Here is a 19,877-nt window from a genome sequence, read left to right on the forward strand (position 1 = left end):
GAAGTTTAGTAACTCAAAAACAACTTGAATAACCAACCCAATATTATGCCTTTGGTTTCTAAAAAATAGAATAAAATCAACCGATTACCAAAAGTAAAAGACGGTCAAGAAAAAGAAACTTCATGGTCACCCTACTCTCTTCAGTTTCGTTGCCTCCGGATATTGAGAAGCTTAATTTCTTATTTCCAAGACTAGAGTTTAAGTATGGGAACTACTTGTACCTTTACCAAATGTAATTCCTAAATTTATTCGAATACATAGGCGTCAATTTTTTACACTTAAGAAAAGAAAACCAAGAACTAATAATAAAGAAATGATTATGGAACGGTTAACCAACTTCATCTCGGTAATAATGCGAGAACCATTGTTCTCGCTGTTCTGGTACAGCCACCTTTATGGTACCGTAAGGTTTTGAAAGACTTGAACTTAACTTGAGATTTATACTTTGTAGATAAAATATCAAATTAAATACATGCATTTTTCATATGATAAACGCATTTACCCGGTCCACATGATGCATTTGTTTTCATATTATATTTCTATGACATATTTAATCAAAAAGCTATTATAGTTGCGAGTTTGGGAAAGTCCTTTAACCAAAAACCAAGTTTTGTTGGCCAAACGGATAGAAATGGCAAAAAGATTCCATAAAGGAAAATGCTAAAAGGACTATTTCATGTAATGTCTTTCTAACCAACAGTTTCCGGTATTTATCCAGATGTTTGTCACCTTATGTGCTAAGATTCTTATTATATATTATTACAAGAACTGCTGATCGTATCTTAAATTTTTTGGCATTGTCTGTATTGGCAGAAGTAAAAATAAAATGCTAGCCTAACCATTATAGCTTGATAAAATAACAAATCCTCCAGCAACTAACAATGACATGGAAAAAGCAGTAAAGCCTACTAGGGTTTAGTTAGCATAGCCACTAAGCCTAAAAAATTAATAATCAGGTGATGATAAAGGATGACGAATGAAGACTGATGAGTAACAGTTGATGTACACGGATATTTCAAAGGAAGACATGAGTCAGAAAACTTGAAAGATACCTAAAACATTTTTATTTGGCATAAGCTAGTTTGAGGTAAACCTGTTATTAAAGCCTGATGGTTCGATCGTTTGAAAATGAAGCCCTACTGGAAAGTTTTCTGGGCACCGGAAAGGCTAGACCTAAATACACCAATAAATGTATTGTTAAAGTTTTTATTAAGCCGATCTAATACTTATAACATAGAATACAGAAAAAAACAGCAAGTCTGCTGTGACGCAAGCAAGAAAATTGACGCAAAAGCCATAAAAATCTGGCGGATCATAGAAACTTTCCAGTAGGAAGGTGAGGTTACGGTATACACGCAGGTTTGATTGAAAAGTATAGAAGTTTTGTATGGAAATATGGAAGACACTTCTGCACCAGACAAATCTGTAACTGCTCCTACTATGCCTGATGTGGTAAGTTAATAAAAAAAATGTTCTTTTTCTTCGCGAGCTTTTTAAGCTTTTATTTGTGATTTGCTTTATTACAAAAACTTCAATTAAAAAGATTTTTTGGTGGCCTATGGTTAGTAACCAAGAAAAGAAATCTGCGATGGTTTTAGTTAGTTAGGTTAATTGGCCAAGTAGTTTGAACTGTGCAGTTATCTGATGACAATGTTAGCTCTGTTTCACCCAAAATGTGATGCCAATGGCTTAGAATTCAACAATATTTATAATCTTAGTGTAAAACATTCTCAGCATCTCTGAAAATAAAGAAAAGCACTAATGTATATAAAAAAACAACTTTTAAAGTACATTTAAAAATAAACAGTTGTTTTGGTAAGTGTTTTGGCAATAATGTAGATCTGCTGTTTAGTCTGGAATTATTCCATGCATAAAGCTAACACTGTTCATGATTAAAACCTTTCTTTCAGGTTTTCATTGTCAAGTTATTTGGCTAATTAGCCACACTGCATAAAATGTTGGTTTAATTTTCTAAAAAATTATCAAGTAAGGTTTGTTGTTTTGTAGTTGTTACTGTTTTGAGAGTTTACAGAACTTAAGACTAGGTGTTTTTTTATTATTGCAACAGTTAGTTTGTTGGTGGAACCGTTCTGTATTGGTCTTCACACAAGTGTATGTTATGTGGACTTAACTTTTAACGCTGTGTATAAGATCAAAATATTGTAGGTTAAGTACATAGTTGTTTTTGCAGAAAGTTTTGCGTGAAGTGAGGTCAATATTAAACAAACTGACTCGCCAGAAATTCAGCCCGCTCATGCAGAAATTCCAAAAACTGCCAATCAACTCAGAACAGAGATTGAGAGAGGTTGTTGACCTCATCTTTGAAACCGTAGGTTATGACAAATCTGTATAAAGTCTGTAAGATTATTGAATCTGTTTGTTCGTTACTTTTTTCCTAGCAATAGTTGTTTCCTGAAATTAAAATGGTTACTATTTATTACCAGTGGTTATTCTCAATAGTTTAATGATACTACCTGAGTTGGAATTACTTTGATAAAAAATTTAGAAACGATTTTCATTGTTTATTGCAGTAAAGCAAAACTTGTTTTTCTGTTTTTTGTTTCTTTTTTGTTTAGCCTACTCGTTTTTTTCTTGATCAACTTTTTTCCTTGCAGGCCATTAATGATTCAATGTACTGCGAGGCGTATGCAAATATGTGCCGTACAATGTCACAATTACGGATCACAACCCCAGCAACGTCAGGTCAGTCTCAGCAACAAACAACTATCGTTGAATTTCGCAAGGTCTTGCTCACCAGATGCCAGCGTGAGTTTGAGAAGGATCGTCAGGACGAAGAAGTTCTCAGCAAACTTCGACAGAAATTAGAAGAGGCGACCACACTTGTAAGGGAACAACTCTATAGATTTTACAAAACCTATTAGTTGTTTGTGATTTAGATTTTTATTTTTCTCTGTTATAACCAACATAGGAAACTAAACAACAATGCAAAGAAAAGTTGGAAGTCGCTGAAACCAAAGAACGGAGAAGAATGTTGGGAAATATTCGATTCATCGGCGAGCTTTTCAAGCTCAAAATGTTAACGGAATCTATCATGCACAATTGCGTAATGTCGTTGTTCAAAGGCAGGAATGACGAATCCCTGGAATCCTTATGTAGGTTGTTGGCTATCATCGGCAAAGATCTTGACCATGTCAAAGGAAAGGTGTGTTAAGTGCAATCGATGCTGTGATGCTTATTAAGAATAAAATAATATTTTTGGTGGAAATTGTGTGCTTTGATGCATAAATTAAACATTATAATCTTCTAGCCACGAATGGATCAGTACTTCCAGCATATAGACAAGGTGATACGGGAAAAAAAGACATCTTCTCGTGTTCGTTTCACGTTACAGGATGTTGTGGACCTTAGAAAGGTAATAATATATGTATTATTAACAAGAGTATAAAGATTAATAAATATGAAAATCGAGTATATAAAATTATATTCATTTGTAATATTTAAGGCGATTATTTATGTCATCCCTCCAATGAATGTTAAATACTTTATTGCATTACAACTATGTGTTGTTTTGTTGGTTTGTTTCCAGAGTAATTGGGTTCCAAAAGCTGTCCAGGCTCTAGTTCCTAAAGCAATCGGCCAAATCCATGCTGATGCGAAAGCAAAAAAAAAGCAGCTGGCATTGCAATCTGCCGTTGAAGCATCTACTGCAGCTAGCAGTCCTAGTGGAAAGTCAGAGGTAGAGATATTTTTGCTAAGTTTGATGTAAATGCTTTAATTCAGCTTAGGATCGAAGTCATTGACACGAGTTTCAACCAAACTTGTCCTGTCTAATGTTTCTTTGTTATTTGCTTTAATATAAAAACTTCAATTAAAAAGATCTTTCGGTGGCCTATGGTTAGTAACCAAAAAAGATTTTTGTGATGGTTTCAGTTAGTTAGGTTAATTGACCAAGTAGTGTGAACTAGTGAACCATGCAGTTATCAAGTGTATTTTATAATGAATATTTAAGGTATCTTAGGTGATTTGTTTAGACCTTAAAGAACTGAAAATGTAAGCTTGAAACTGAAATGTGAGCTTGAAATATTCTGTTACCAGTACCGCACTTCTCATGACAGACTGAAATTTCCTGTAAAATTAATGCTGAATAGTTGAATATATATTCTTTAAAAAATATGCTTGCATATTTGTGTGCCAGTCTGACTAACAAAAATAACAACAGCAACATTATGTTATTGTAGTTACGACAAAAATTCTTGTTAAGTTATAATCTCAATTTGCTGAAGCTCCTAAAAATATAATTACAATTATTTTGAACAACCTACATTTTGTTAGTGGAAATTGTGTTTCTTATTAAACGATTAAAGCCCTTCAGTGGTTTAAATTTTTGATTTTGATCAGAATGGCAAACTTCTAAGAAAATGTCATTGTGAAAATGTTCGCTCTGTCATGCCAATGGCGTAGAATTTAACAATATTTATAATCTTTGTGTAAAACATTCTCAGCATCTCTGAAAATAAAGAAATGCACTACTCTATATAAAAAAGCAACTTTTAAAGTACATTTAAAGATAAACAGTTGTTCTGTTAAGTGTTTTGGCAATAATGTAGATCTGCTATATTAGTCTGGAATTACTCCATAAATTAATCTAACACTGTTCATGATTAAAACCTTTCTTTCAGGTTTTCATTGTGAAATTATTTGGCTAATTAGCCACACTGCATAAAATGTTGTTTTAATTTTCTGAAAAATTATTAAGAAAGGTTTGTTGTTTTGTAATTGTTTCTGTTTTGAGATTTTACCGAACTTAAGATTAGGTGGTTTTTATTATTGCAACAGTTAGTTTGTTGGTGGAATAGTTCTGCATGGGTCTTCACACAAGTGTATGTTATGCGGACTTAACTTTTAACGCTGTGTATAAGGTCAAAATATTGTAAGTAGGTTAAGTACATAGTTGTTTTTGCAGAAAGTTTTGCGTGAAGTGAGGTCAATATTAAACAAACTGACTCCCCAGAAGTTCAGCCCGCTCATGCAGAAATTCCAACAACTGCCAATCAACTCAGAACAGAGATTGAGAGAGGTTGTTGACCTCATCTTTGAAACCGTAGGTTATGACAAATCTGTATAAAGTCTGTAAGATTATTGAATCTGTTTGTTCGTTACTTTTTTCCTAGCAATAGTTGTTTCCTGAAATTAAAATGGTTACTATTTATTACCAGTGGTTATTCTCAATAGTTTAATGATACTACCTGAGTTGGAATTATTTGATAAAAAATTTAGAAACGATTTTCATTGTTTATTGCTGTAAAACAAGACTTATTTTTCTGTTTTTTGTTGAGCCTACTCGTTTTTTTTTTTTGATCAACTTTTTTCCTTGCAGGCCATTAATGATCCAATGTACTGCGAGGCGTATGCAAATATGTGCCGTACAATGTCACAATTACGGATCACAACCCCAGCAACATCAGGTCAGTCTCAGCAACAAACAACTATCGTTGAATTTTGCAAGGTCTTGCTCACCAGATGCCAGCGTGAGTTTGAGAAGGATCGTCAAGACGAAGAAGTTCTCAGCAAACTTCGACAGAAATTAGAAGAGGCGACCACGCCTGTAAGGGAACAACTCTATAGATTTTACAAAACCTATTAGTTGTTTGTGATTTAGATTTTTATTTTTCTCTGTTATAACCAACATAGGAAACTAAACAACAATGCAAAGAGAAGTTGGAAGTCGCTGAAACCAAAGAACGGAGAAGAATGTTGGGAAATATTCGATTCATCGGCGAGCTTTTCAAGCTCAAAATGTTAACGGAATCTATCATGCACAATTGCGTAATGTCGTTGTTCAAAGGCAGGAATGACGAATCCCTGGAATCCTTATGTAGGTTGTTGACTTCCATCGGCAAAGATCTTGACCATGTCAAAGGAAAGGTGTGTTAAGTGCAATCGATGCTGTGATGCTTATTAAGAATAAAATAATATTTTTGGTGGAAATTGTGTGCTTTGATGCATAAATTAAACATTATAATCTTCTAGCCACGAATGGATCAGTACTTCCAGCAAATAGACAAGGTGATACGGGAAAAAAAGACATCTTCTCGTGTTCGTTTCACGTTACAGGATGTTGTGGACCTTAGAAAGGTAATAATATATGTATTATTAACAAGAGTATAAAGATTAATAAATATGAAAATCGAGTATATAAAATTATATTCATTCGTAATATTTAAGGCGATTCTTTATGTCATCCCTCCAATGAATGTTAAATACTTTATTGCATTACAACTATGTGTTGTTTTGTTGGTTTGTTTCCAGAGTAATTGGGTTCCAAAAGCTGTTCAGGCTCTAGTTCCTAAAACAATCGACCAAATCCATGCCGATGCGAAAGCAAAAAAAAAGCAGCTGGCATTGCAATCTGCCGTCGAAGCATCTACTGCAGCTAGGAGTCCTAGTCAAGAGGAAAGTCAGAAGTAGAGATATTTTTGCTGAGTTTGATATAAATGCTTTAATTCAGCTCAGGATTGAAGTTATTGACACGAGTTTCAACCAAACTTGTCCTGTCTAATGTTTGTTTGTTATTTGCTTTACTATAAAAACTTCAATTAAAAAGATCCTTCGGTGGCCTATGGTTAGTAACCAAAAAAAGATTTTTGTGATGGTTTCAGTTAGTTAGGTTAATTGGCCAAGTAGTGTGAACTAGTGAACCATGCAGTTATCAAGTGTATTTTATAATGAATATTTAAGGTATCTTAGGTAATTTTTGTATTGTACTGAAAATGTAAGCTTGAAACTGAAATGTGAGCTTGAAATATTCTGTTACCAGTACCACACTTCTTATGACAGACTGAAATTTCCAATTTATATTTAATTTAATATTTGTGTGCCAGTCTGACTCACAAAAATAACAACAGCAACATTATATTATTGTAGTTACTACAAAAATCCTTGTAATGTTAGATTCACAGTTTGCTGAAGCATTTGTGGAAATTGTGTTTCTTATTAAATAGTTAAAGCCCTTCAGTGGTTTAAGTTTTAATTTTGATTAAAATGGCAAACTACTGAGAGGATGTCACTGTGAAGATATTAGCTCTGTCATGCCAATGGCGTAGAATTCAACAATATTTATAATCTTTGTGTAAAACATTCTCAGCATCTCTCCTTGTACAACAATCAACAATCTTTGTATTCTTGTACTGCTGTAAAATATTCTCAACATCACTGAAAATAAAGAAAAGCACTGTATAAAAAAATAACTTTTAAAGTATATGTAAAATAAACAGTTGTTTTGGTAAGTGTTTTGGCAATAATGTAGATCTGCTGTTTAGTCTGGAATTATTCCATGCATAAATCTAACACTGTTCATGATTAAAACCTTTCTTTCAAGTTTTCATTATCAAGTTATTTGGCTAAATAGCCTCACTGCATAAAATGTTGTTTTGATTTTCTAAAAAATTATCAAGTAAGGTTTGTAGTTTTCTAATGTTTCTGTTTTGAGATTTTACCGAACTTAAGATTAGGTGTTTTTTGTTGTTACTACAGTTAGTTTGTTGGTGGAATAGTTCTGCATGGGTCTTCACACAGTGTATGTTATGTGGACTTAACTTTTAACGCTGTGTATAAGGTCATATTTGTGTATTTCTTACGGTATGTTGGTACTAAATGTATTTTATCAGGCATACACTCCGAGCTTTTAATAACCGTGGGTAGGCAAAAGATGCAAAAAGATTCATAATGTCACTGTGTAGATGACTGTCCTCGACGCGTATTTCGGGTCCGAAGTTAAACTCTTTAAATCATGTATTGTAGCTTACACCATACAAGTTTAGATCTAAAAGTTAATTTGCGAAAAGCGAATGGTCTCGCCCAAGGCACTACATGTCCATGTGAGGCAGTTGTGTAAAAACAATAACACCTCCCAATTTTATTTTTATAATAACATTGGAGGGTAACATAGGAATTATTAATGTAATTGTGAAGTGTACCACGCGTGGAAACCGAAAGCATCTGATAGACAAGTAGGGTTAATTTTCTTCTTTGTAGACATGTTATTTAGAAGATTGAATTGTATAAATTCTGATAGTGTGTTTTACATTTCTGTTTCATCTGCACATTCTTCACAAGCTGAATACTGGTTTGAATGGTTAAGGAGACATACAGTACCTAATACAGTTTACTATTACCTAATTGTGCTTTGGGGAACACAAGAAACACTCGTAGCTTAAAAGATAAAACAAAATTGTGTAAATTCTCTTCACCTCAGCATAATTCTGTAAAGACATGTTATATGGCGATGGTGTATAGTCTTAAACTCAACTGTATATCACACGAATACTATTGCCAATTGTACTGACATATTAGTGCAGCAGTAATCAATTTTTGACCTCATTTTAGTAAAAATCAATATTGGGAGGAACTTGTTTCGTGTGCTGTGTTCGATCATATTTACCATATGTTGTGCCTTGTGCTCAAAGTGGTAAAAAGACCACCGGTGACTGCGGTGAGCATCATAATAACCAATGCCAATGTTTTGTATTGTGACCGATCATTTTTGCAATATGTTGTGCTTGTGCTATAACAATTGAGCACGAGGCGAAAGTGGTAAAAAGACCACCGATGAGCATCATAATAACCAATGCTATATATTTATACAATAACCAATGCTATATAATTATACAATAACTTAGGCCAGTGGTTAAGTGTGTGTGCATGCCATCAGACATACAACAAGAAACACTGAAACTGAACCAATAAGCTCGAGTGATTTCAAAACGTATCGGCCGGCAAAGTCGGTAAAGCCTTTCTTTCTACCATTTGGAAGAAAGGACTCTTTTTTTCGCCTTCTGAATAGTGACCAAAAGGCGCAGCTACCGTTTTTTAATCGGATATATCGCAAGCAAAATTTAGGCTAGGGAAAAATCGAGTAAGAAAATCTTAAAAAAGATAAAGAAGATATAACTTTGGTAAAGTTAAGCTAGACTTTGCATACCAAGTGGTTATCTATGAGAGTCACAAAAACAGGTTTAAAGATTTTATTGAAAGCATGCTAACACAAGGAACAAATGTTTTTCGAAATATGCTAGCGTTTTTGCAATAAAATGTTTATACTGTACCTGCTTTTGTGGCTCTCATTGCAACTACTTGGTAAATAAAGAAAATATGTTGAGGAAGAGACTTTTAAAACGATAATAGTTAATGAATTGATTAAAAAATTTCACGAAAGACCGCAACAAAGAAATGAAATAAAAAAACAGTCGTTTACGCTTTAGCGCGTCTCGGTGGTTGAAGTCGCGTGCCTGGCCCTGGCGCAGCACCATCTGTTTGTCGCGTTATAGGGAACAAGCTGACAGAGAATACTGTTACCGTAAAGTGTTATGATTTGCGGAGAAGATATTTCGGGGAATTATGCTTAATGGGTTATTAGGTAGTTGAGACATTATGTGATATAAATTATTACCATAATTTCGAGTACTTCCAGAATAAACGTTTTCCAATTGAGTCATGATGGCGGGATTTTAGGAATATGCCTGGGCTAATATGCCAGCTGCCTATATGCTTTACTGACTGACTGATCCGTGGAAGAAATTATATTTATGAGTATAAAGTTTTCTACTTTAATTTTCGAACACCTATCAATCAGTGGGCTTAGTTTGTATGTTTCGTAAAACTGATGGTAAAACTTTGGGTTATGTATAAAGTTTTGCACAACACCTTGATACGGCCTGTGCATTCACCACTCTGAAAAATACAACAGTAGAAGCCATTTTCACACAAAAAGCAGGTTAAAAAACGTTTTCAAAGAAAAAACTTAACGCATCAATACACAGACTAACACAAACGTTATTGATACAATTTTTCATCGACGTTGTTGCACTTTTATGGCACCTTATTTCATAGCCTAGTTATTTTGCTCTAAGCGCAATGGACTATACATTGTGCAAAACTTTACAAGGATTATCCCTATCTAAGTGCATGATGCCGGTTGAGCAGAAATATACCCGGGGACCCTCTTAAATAATTCAATTTTACTTCGGGAACTTGTTAAGATTGTACAGGTGCATGATCGGAAACTATCACTGTGTGAGTGTACGTACTAGGTAGCACTCTAAGTTTCCTTATGTTTTTTGGCTACTGTCAGGTTTGGTACGTTTAAAATAGGGACAGGTATAACTAACTAGTTTGAATAAGAAACGTCTGTCCTTATCACACAACAATAACTCGTATTTCGTAGCATCACAATTTCAGTAGCTGCGGTCTAGTATACAAAGACATCCTGTGGTGGTGTACTTGTATACTAGACACAAAATGCTACCGATAGTTATAGTGGATATACCAAGTATAACTATAAATAATTACTATTTTTAAAGTTAACCGTAGTGGAAAGTGTATCAATTGCATGCACGAGATTCATCAACCTGTATGCCAAACTTTTTTTTATCATCATGCCGATTTGAATTAACTAAACAAAGAAAAGCTGGTTTCTTGAACGTCCTATGATAATAAATAAGCAAAGATTTAAGCCTTCAGAGCCCGTTATCGTACCAAAATTTGCGTGCACGATTTGTTGTCAAAACTGCTGGACTTTCCAGTTGGAGTAGTCCAATTTGTTTTAATAAGCCATCAGCTTGACACACCTGTTTTTAAATTGTCTTTAATTTTGTTTTATTTTTTCTTTCAGTTTATTGGCAGAAACGAAGTCCTCTTAAAGGGACAAAACTGCCAATTGATATTATACAGCTATGTCTATGTTTCCACCAAATACTGGACCTATAAGAAGAAGTCATCATCCCGGCTCTTCATATGATAATCGAATGCAAACAACTCCTCAAGCGTATCCTTACAGTGGTTTTGATTTACATCAATGATAATTTAAAATGTTTATCCTTTAGAATAGACTTTTCGTATTAAGAAATACTGTTTTCTTTTGATGGTATTAGTCAGTGTTCCCCCACAATGGCGATAAGTGAGGTGGCGCCAAGTTGTTCCCAATTCATCCTTCAGTATTGGAGCAGAAAGTACTCCCCCCTTTAACCCTTACATCATCATCAATTCATCATAGCGTATTACAGCTGTTATCCCTGCACATGCGGGGATTTGCCGGTGATTCCCCATGACAGGTTCCTCCAATCCCATCAAACACCCCTTACCCCTTTATAGCTGTGAATTTAATTGAGTATAGATAAAAGAATCCTATGATTATCGGGTTATCGGGTAATAAGTAGGCAAACAACAAGATGCCAAAAATAATAAAATAGCCGTCAATAAACAAGCGGTGTGAACGTTCATCAAATTTTTTTTATAAACTCCATGCTCCAAGCTTGTAATGGGCCAGCCTAATGATTAATATTTTATTGTCATAGTTCCTGGGTTTGGTCAAGTTCTGGCTGGCATCTCATTTACAACCATTCAAGTGTGGTTCACCTTGAGCCTGTAGTATTTGTGAATTTATTATTACACGCAAGCGTTCCTACGATGTCAACGTCTTAACCCAGATAGTTGAGGTGTTGCAGCATTGTGACTTCTTAATCGAATATTTAAAATATTCTGCGGGTGGGTCATTTTTGTTAAGGATAAACGCGTTCACATTAAAATTTGTTTGTACTTGGTACCAACTACACACTTTAAAAGCATGGATGCATTGTATCTATAAATGCATCTCATACAGAGATGTGAATTTTGTTATTTTTCTGTCCTTTCCCCAATTATTTTGTAAAGTAAACATCTTGGCTTCCTCTAACCTGTGCACATGTACAAGTTATTGGTATTGTTTCTAATATTGTATATATATATGTATAGTGTAGTATATGACATACATTACTATACATTAGGCATGATTTAAGCCTAATGACATTATTATTATTATGTATATGTATATATATATGCTATTGTTTGTATCTGAAGTCTTGGTTTTGTGCTAATTTATCAGATAATTTTTGTAGGTAATCTTTTTGAACAATCACATGCTTGTTTTCAGACAGTTTAAAAAACAAATTTATTCGTTTGTTTCTCATTTGTTACATCTGTGCATCAGATTTTTTTCCTTATATGATTTTTCCAAAATGATCAGAATTTCACAAAATCCTAATGCAGGCATTCCACAGCACAATGCAAGTAAGTATATATATGCACAGTTTGTTAATTACGTTATATATTAGTCAATTCTACTTTCATGGTTACGATAGCTTTCTAGTTTGTATATGCTTTTATGTGGTAAGCTAGTAGCCAGCTGGTTGTTACCAAAATGATTTAGGTGTGTTTATGTTCATAAAAATGCATTTTAATTTTTTAAATAATTTTTAGGAAATTACGGATCAACTCCGAGAAGTTTCCCTGGACCTGGATATTCGGTATATAAACTTCTTTTCATTCATTTCAATTTTTTTGAATACTTTCTAGTAGTCTTCGTTCATGACAGAAAGCTTCAGTGTCATATTTTTATGGTTTTTGACGCAAGCATAGCTGCTTCTTGAAAACAATTTTTCTGTAACCTCCGTCTTTCATTTCTTACGGTATGTTGTTACTAAATGTATTTTATCAGGCATACACTTCAAGCTTTTAAAAACCTTGGGTAGGCAAAAGATGCAAAAAGATTCATAATGTCACTGTGTAAGTTAAATGACTTTCCTCGACACAGTGTATTTCGGGTCTGAAGTTAAAATCTTTAAATCATGTATTGTAGCCTACACCATTACAAGCAGTTTAGATCTAAAACTTAATTTGCGAAAAGCGAACGGTCTCGCCCAAGGCACTACATGTCCATGTGAGGCAGTTGTGTAAAAACAATAACATACTCCAATGTTATTTTTATAATAACATTGGAGGGTAACATAGGAATTATTAATGTAATTGTGAAGTGTACCACGCATGGAAACCGAAAGCACCTGATAGACAAGTAGGGTTAATTTTCTTCTTTGTAGACATGTTATTTAGAAGATTGAATTGTATAAATTCTGATAGTGTGTTTTACATTTCTGTTTCATCTGCACATTCTTCACAAGCTGAATACTGGTTTGAATGGTTAAGGAGACATACAGTACCTAATACAGTTTACTATTACCTAATTGTGCTTTGGGGAACACAAGAAACACTCGTAGCTTAAAAGATAAAACAAAATTGTGTAACTTCTCTTCACCTCAGCATAATTCTGTAAAGACATGTTATATGGCGATGGTGTATAGTCTTAAACTCAACTGTATATCACACGAATACTATTGCCAATTGTACTAATTAATTAGTGCAACAGTAGTCAATTTTTGACCTCATTTTGGTAAAAATTAATACTGTGAGGAACTTGTTTCATGTGCTGTGTTCGATCATATTTACCATATGTTGTGCCTTGTGCTCAAAGTGGTAAAAAGACCACCGGTGACTGCGGTGAGCATCATAATAACCAATGCTATATATTTATACAATAACCAGTGTTTAAGTGTGTCTGTGTGTGTGCATGTCATCAGACATACAACAAGAAACACTGAAACTGAACCAATAGCCAGGGTTACGTAATAACAATAAGTGTATTGCAAGTGTTCCTGCTTGTTACATGTTCAGGTTTAGCGACTGTGTAGTTTGGGTTAAAAAAGATGAAGAATTTATTAATGAAATTAAACCTTTGCGCCTTTCAGCCTGCACAGTCTCCCCACCAACCAGGGCAGTATATGAACCAACATGTTTTTTCATCTGGAGGAGGAACACCGGAATTGAACACTTCTCATGTAACCGTGTCATCAACTGGAAAGTCAAATGGAATGTACATGTTTCAACCGAATCAGAGCATGCCTTTTCCTCCACCGCAACAGACACAGGTAAAATAGAATTTGCGCTTTATTGTAGGTTACAGATAAGTTTTAGTTATAAGTTACTTTGTATTGTTTGTATCTGTCTGCGTTAATCTACCCTTACATATACCAGTACTAAAGGTGTATAATTTGCTGGGTGAAACATTGTGTTGCATAATCTTACTACAGTTTTTCATACAATCAATGGATTAATTTGTTCTTATTACTTTAACAGTTATTTGTAATTTATGGTGATTTGAAAATGCAGTTTGTTGGGTTTATAGGTTCATTCACAGAATGTGTACACACCTACTACAATACCAAAATTTGCTGCTCACTCAAATTCGAATGCTTCATTTATGGCAAGCGTGCCACAAAACCCCGGTATAATGACTCCTGGTTACTACATGCCACAACCACAGCCACAGGTAAGCTAAGAGTTATTTGTTATGTTACAGAATGCTGCATTAAGCTGTTTATAATTTGTTATGGATATAAATCTACATGTTCACCAAAATCACCCCCAGACATAATACAGTAGCACTTGCCCAAGTCATCGTGCCGTATATTGTTTGGTCCTGGCTGATATCGTATCGTTTACTGTGTCATCAAGTTAAGCTAAGTTGTCGTTGTCTAACTCGTCTATTTGCCTAAGTTAGTCAGACATGTAAAAATTTTGTTTTGGACAATCCTGCACATGAATACCATAGTTTCTTCATTAAAAGTCAACCTTGAACAAAAGCCGCCCTTCGATTAGAAGCCGTTATGGTTTGCCAAAGTATTATGAAAAGTTGCTCACATACATGAGCTTCTGCGATAGGTACTTTTTTGTGGTACTGTCTCAATCAATTAAAAAGTAGAAGTTGTGCAAATGATCAAAAATAAAAATAGTAGCCGCTGCTTCTATTCGAAAAAATACGGTAGTTTAAAGAAACACTACATTATTGTACAGCAACCTCAAAACTGCTTCTTTGTTGCGTTTTTCTTTTCTCAAAAGTACAGCTTTCACAGAGAGTTATCAAATTCATTCATTTGTTTATGTTCATGATAAAATAATGTCATATGAAGGTGAATTGTTAGCTAACTTGTGTGAAATCCATATTAACAACTAAATTTTAGTCAAGCGACAGAAGTCTTCTGTTCTTCTTTAACATTGTTGGTCATTGTCAGTTCTTGGAACCCCTCACATGTAATGTTGATTGGTAATATTAATATACCTTTTTGATCATTTCATTTGCTCAACAAATTGCTGTGTTTACATTTCAAAGTTTCTGTTCCGTTGTCCAACTTGTCTTTTGTTTGCTGTGGTGGCTCGTTAATTTGTGTTTGGTTTATTACATGTTAGTGAGCAATATCTATTCTTCTTTAGGACATTAAACTGATTTAGCTTCTATGCAAAACTTGATGATCGCTGAACCGTGTCAACCTCTATATAATTAATAAGGCACAATATGAATATAGTAGCACTTTAAAGGTTGACTTTTAATTAATAAACATTGCATATATGTACATTTGATTGTGAGTATAAACTGTATGTATGCAAAGCATGTTATATTGCTTTTGGGTAAATCAGGTTTAAACTGAAGTATAGTTAATTTATGTTAATGCATCTGAGATTTGCAAACTATAGAACAGGAAAGTACACTGCCCGTATATTTAGGTTAGGAAAAAACGATAACATAATCCTTTATTAATTTTTTTTGGCTTTCTGCTTAGCTAAGCATTTGTGCCCTTTTTATATTTTTCTATATTGTTTTACATGTTTACATCCATTATAAGACACAGTTACACTGCACTGACTGGGAATGTGACAGAAGTCATGCTATTTTTCTCAAGCTTAAATTTGTTGGTGTCTAATGCTTACTGGCTTTGCCATTCAACTCAATTTAAACATTCATGTTTTAACTTTTTTGTAAGCGATGTACTTCTTCATTTAGGTTGGTAGAACTTCTCGATTTGTTCCACCCAACAGTGTACAAACAGGCACACCTATGCAAGTCACCTCGCCGCATTATTTCCGTGAGTATAAATTTTACTGGAATGGAGGTTTAATATTTTGAAGCTCTTAACCTTGAAATAATTTTTTAACATTTATGGTATCTTTCTGTATTATGCTATATAACAACATTATGTGTCAGTTATATTATTATGCTTGTTTATTGCAGCGACACAACCACCAACATTTTACCATCAGCAAGGTCCAATGCAGCCAGTCCCTCAATATTATGACAGCACCACAACTATGGTAGGTAACTTAATGAGATTATCAGAACAGAAGTTTTCTTGGGAATAACATAATATTTTCTCTTTTAAAATAAAGATTATCTTAATTTTGAGAGTATTGAATATTTCAGCACTTTGTATAGACAACTTGTCACCACCAATGTGCAAGAATGCAAATTTGTTCTGTGGCTGCCAAGAGCTAATTAGCTATGTCATAAATATGTCCAGTTAATATGCCTTTAAGCTAAATGTAGTAACCTAAGATTAACAAGAACCTGAGGGTTTTGAGCCCCTTGGGATTCAGGAAAAGATATTTGGGGACACCAAGGGGTTATTAACGTGCAACAATATTACAAGGTGCTAGCAAGCAAAATGATATAGATTACAGAAATTACTGGCAAAAAGACGTCTGACTTAGTTAAATTTTATTATAGAGAAATTTTAAGTTGTCGAAATGATAATATTTTTCCATTATAGCCTTGCTTTAAACTAATGAAAAAATTACGTTCATATCACAAAGCATAAAGGTAATTCCTCATAGCTGTTCCCGCAATTTACTTCAACATCTAACTGTATAGATAAGAAAATAGTGCTAAGCTTGCAGAAAAGGAGATTATTACCATAATTTCTGATATTCCTTAAAAAGCATTACTGATTGAGAAAGATTAGAAAGATTTACAGTTTTCTAGGCTAGGCTAGTCTAGGCTAGTCAGCCCACTGCAAAAAAGGAATTTAATTTCAGCAACATTCTGGTGGGCGGGTGCGTAAGGCAATTACAATTCGTGATACGGATTCATTAAAGGATGTCACAGATGATATTTTGCTACCTGGAAAGCAATCAGGAGGGACATCTCCTTCAGCAAGATCTACCACTGCTCCTGCTATACCAAGTGTGGTAAGTTTTCGGATAATTTTTTATTATTATTTTATTTTTTTCTGAAAGCCATTTTAATTGTGTTCAACTTGTCGTTCCACAGCCGGTGCAACCATCTCTTGAGACTCAGATTGCTGCAGACTTTGCTGCTCGAGTGGCCAAAGTTGCCACAACAAATACTTTCGATCGATCTGCCGGGGCAAGAGTTTTTCAGTATTATTCAGTGAAAATAATTAAGTCAATTTCTTTTAAGCGGATGTTTTGTTTTCAGTTATGCTTTTGGTGTCACAGTCTTTACATGTTATGTAACAATGCAATGAATTGTCATCTCAGGATGTTTTACCCCAAGTGAGATCGATTTTGAAAAAACTGGCTCCACAGAGATTCAGCGAACTCATGGCAGAATTCCAAAAACTGCCAATCAATTCAGAACAAAATTTAAAGTGGGTCATTGACCAAATCTTTGAAAAGGTAAGTTATAAACTTCCATCTTTACCACACCGGTTTGTTTAACTTTGTTTGCAGTTTACAACAGTTTTACAGTTGTGATCATGGATTTGGACTTAAAAAATGGTCTTTTTGGTCTTATAAATGGATAAATCATCACAATTTTTTCCTTAAAGTTTGATAAATCTCACCGGGAAAACTTAGAATTTAACACAATTAACATTTTTTACAAACTTTTATATGTGTTCATCAAATTTTTCATTGCCAATTAAAACTAAGCATGTGCAAATAACTGTATTTTGATCAGATTTAGGCTCATGTTAAATTTCTGGATTAAAAATTGTTTTATTATTGCGTTGGATGAAAATGTAATCCTATGTCCATTAACCTTGGCAAAAATCGTTTTTGCCTAATTTTTCTTAATTTGGATCTAAAACAGTGGGCTTGGTGTTTGAACTTTAAACTCTTAGGACCATTTATTCAATATTTCTTTTTTATTTTATTTCACATTCTTTATTATTTTATTTTTAGTTATGATTGTTAGTTATCGTTGCAAAAGCACCGGCTGTTTACATCATGCACATTATAATTCACAATTCCGCAGAGTCAATTCCATTAATAAAAGTCGATTGCAGTGAATGTCATCACCGTTTGTTCAGGTAATTAACCAACTGATTCTTATGCAGACAATTAACAAGCCCGAGTTGTTGTACCAGTGCGCGAAAATGTGCCTCACGTTGTCGCAATTGTGGAGCAATTGTAGAGTAATAGTCGACATTCCGGGAACGTCAGTTCAGTCCCAGCATCAAACAACCATCGTCGAATTTAGCAAGGTCTTGCTCACCAGATGCCAGCGTGAGTTTGAGAAGGATCGTCAGAACGAAAATGTTATCAGCAAACTTCGACAGAAATCAGAAGAGGCGACCACACTTGTAAGCAAACAACATTAAAGCTTTCAACAAAACTTACCAATCTTTCGTAGTTCCTATTTACATTTTTCTTTGGTTAAACCAACATAGGAAACGAAAAAACAATGCAAAGAGGATTTGAAGGTTGCTGAAGACAAAAAGCGGAAAAGAATGTTAAGAAACGTTCGATTTTTCACTGAGCTTTTCAAACTGAAGTTGTTGACCGAATCTATCATGCACACTTGCATAATGTCCTTATTAAAAGACGGAGATAATGAATCACTCGAATTTATCTGTAGGCTGTTGACAACTATTGGCAAAGATCTTGATCATATCAAAGAAGAGGTATATAAATGGCAACATCGAGAGAGTAATATCAGAAAACAGTGTTTTTCAGTTATATATTATATGTTGATGTTGCTTAATTTTCTTTTAGTCACGAATAGATGAATACCTCCGAGAGATAGAAAACTTGACAAGGGAAAAAAGGACATCCTACTGCGTTCGTTTAATGATGCCATGTCTAGTGAGCTTAAGAAAGGTAGTTTTATGTATGCTGCTCCATAAAATGTTAAAGAATAACGGATATAATTACCAAAAACTGACACACTGAAGAAAATATGTTAAAAAAAACGGCAAGATAGAAAACTGAAGGATCTAACTTCTAACCTGTAAACATTAGCCCGATATTCATTGTATTTTACGTTGTTTTCATGTTTAGAACGGATGGAGAAAATACCAGGCTCAGGATCGCTGAATGATTGACAATAGGAGAACGCTGACGAACAAAAGAGTCGACGCTGGGAACAATGTCAAAATGAATCAATGAAAATACGATAAACGTAATTGTTCCATTTTGCCGTCTGCATATCATAGACGTGTTGAGTCAAATACTCTGAAATGACTGCTATGAGTACTGTGTAAAGGTTACTAACTGTGGTTATGATTAAATAACTATGCAAGTTGTACGTGATCGAAATGCATTGTTATTTCTGTCATTTTTACTCCACGATACAACAATTACTAACATTCAGAAGTCAGGAGACCTTTGTACATATGATTAGGCAATAACAGTATATCCTTTAACGAATTAGTCATTTGTGTTACGTTACTTCATTTTCGACCTTCTGATAGAGATACCGTTGTCTAGTCGCCACTAAGTTGATATTTCTTAAAGTCCTTTACCCAGTATATTGACTGACAACTACTCTTTGATTTAAGACCAACTTGATTTTGGACTTGCCCCTTACTATAAGGTAAGTTATGGAAGTTAGATTATTCCGTGGATTTCTTAATTAAACAGACATAATTTAGCAAATTGAAATAATGTCTAACACGAACAGTGTTCGAAACTTTCTTGTCTTCATTTGCAGGTGAAGTATATGTAGGTAAAGAGGCAAATAACCCTGCCATGACACAAACATTCATTACAATTCTTCACCTTGTAAATATGTTGCTTAAACCTAAACATCAAGGTATTTTTTGCAAATTGATGTTTAGAAAATTTGTTCATATTCAAAACGAGCTTTAACAGGAAAAAATCACGATTTATACACAACATACAGCGATATATATTTGTAGAAAAAGTACAATATGTAAAGCAAGTAACAGTGTTACTGGAATAAAGCAAGTTACTGATTTACATATAAACAGAGTACGTATAGTTTGATAAAAAAATTAAATTCGAAAACGATGGCA

At 34.1% G+C, this 19,877-nt stretch overlaps 2 protein-coding genes across 3 annotated transcripts; both read left to right on the forward strand.

The window, feature by feature from the left end:
• Nucleotides 1–604: 604 nt before the first annotated feature.
• Nucleotides 605–7,633, forward strand: LOC143461948 (uncharacterized). Its single transcript, XM_076959902.1, has 11 exons — nucleotides 605–1,452; nucleotides 2,192–2,329; nucleotides 2,616–2,843; nucleotides 2,930–3,163; nucleotides 3,269–3,373; nucleotides 3,548–3,697; nucleotides 4,925–5,062; nucleotides 5,339–5,566; nucleotides 5,653–5,886; nucleotides 5,992–6,096; nucleotides 6,271–7,633. Exons 1-11 carry the CDS (start codon nucleotides 1,396–1,398, stop codon nucleotides 6,427–6,429), a joined length of 1,776 nt encoding a protein of 591 aa, XP_076816017.1. The 5' UTR covers nucleotides 605–1,395; the 3' UTR covers nucleotides 6,430–7,633.
• On the forward strand, nucleotides 6,285–19,419 carry LOC143461949 (uncharacterized). Of its 2 annotated transcripts, none has more exons than XM_076959903.1 (15): nucleotides 6,285–6,425; nucleotides 10,631–10,783; nucleotides 12,020–12,063; nucleotides 12,253–12,299; nucleotides 13,575–13,754; nucleotides 14,012–14,155; nucleotides 15,665–15,746; nucleotides 15,893–15,972; nucleotides 16,693–16,845; nucleotides 16,928–17,023; nucleotides 17,158–17,295; nucleotides 17,958–18,203; nucleotides 18,291–18,524; nucleotides 18,616–18,720; nucleotides 18,901–19,418. In XM_076959903.1, exons 2-15 carry the CDS (start codon nucleotides 10,692–10,694, stop codon nucleotides 18,934–18,936), a joined length of 1,677 nt encoding a protein of 558 aa, XP_076816018.1. In that variant the 5' UTR covers nucleotides 6,285–6,425; nucleotides 10,631–10,691; the 3' UTR covers nucleotides 18,937–19,418. The 2 variants fall into 2 exon arrangements, with proteins under 2 accessions (XP_076816018.1, XP_076816019.1); XM_076959904.1 differs by having other exon boundaries at nucleotides 6,400–6,418; nucleotides 18,901–19,419.
• The last annotated feature ends 458 nt before the right edge of the window (nucleotides 19,420–19,877 follow it).

The sequence above is a fragment of the Clavelina lepadiformis genome, chromosome 6 (genome assembly GCF_947623445.1).
Source record: "Clavelina lepadiformis chromosome 6, kaClaLepa1.1, whole genome shotgun sequence".
NCBI lineage: Eukaryota > Metazoa > Chordata > Ascidiacea > Aplousobranchia > Clavelinidae > Clavelina > Clavelina lepadiformis.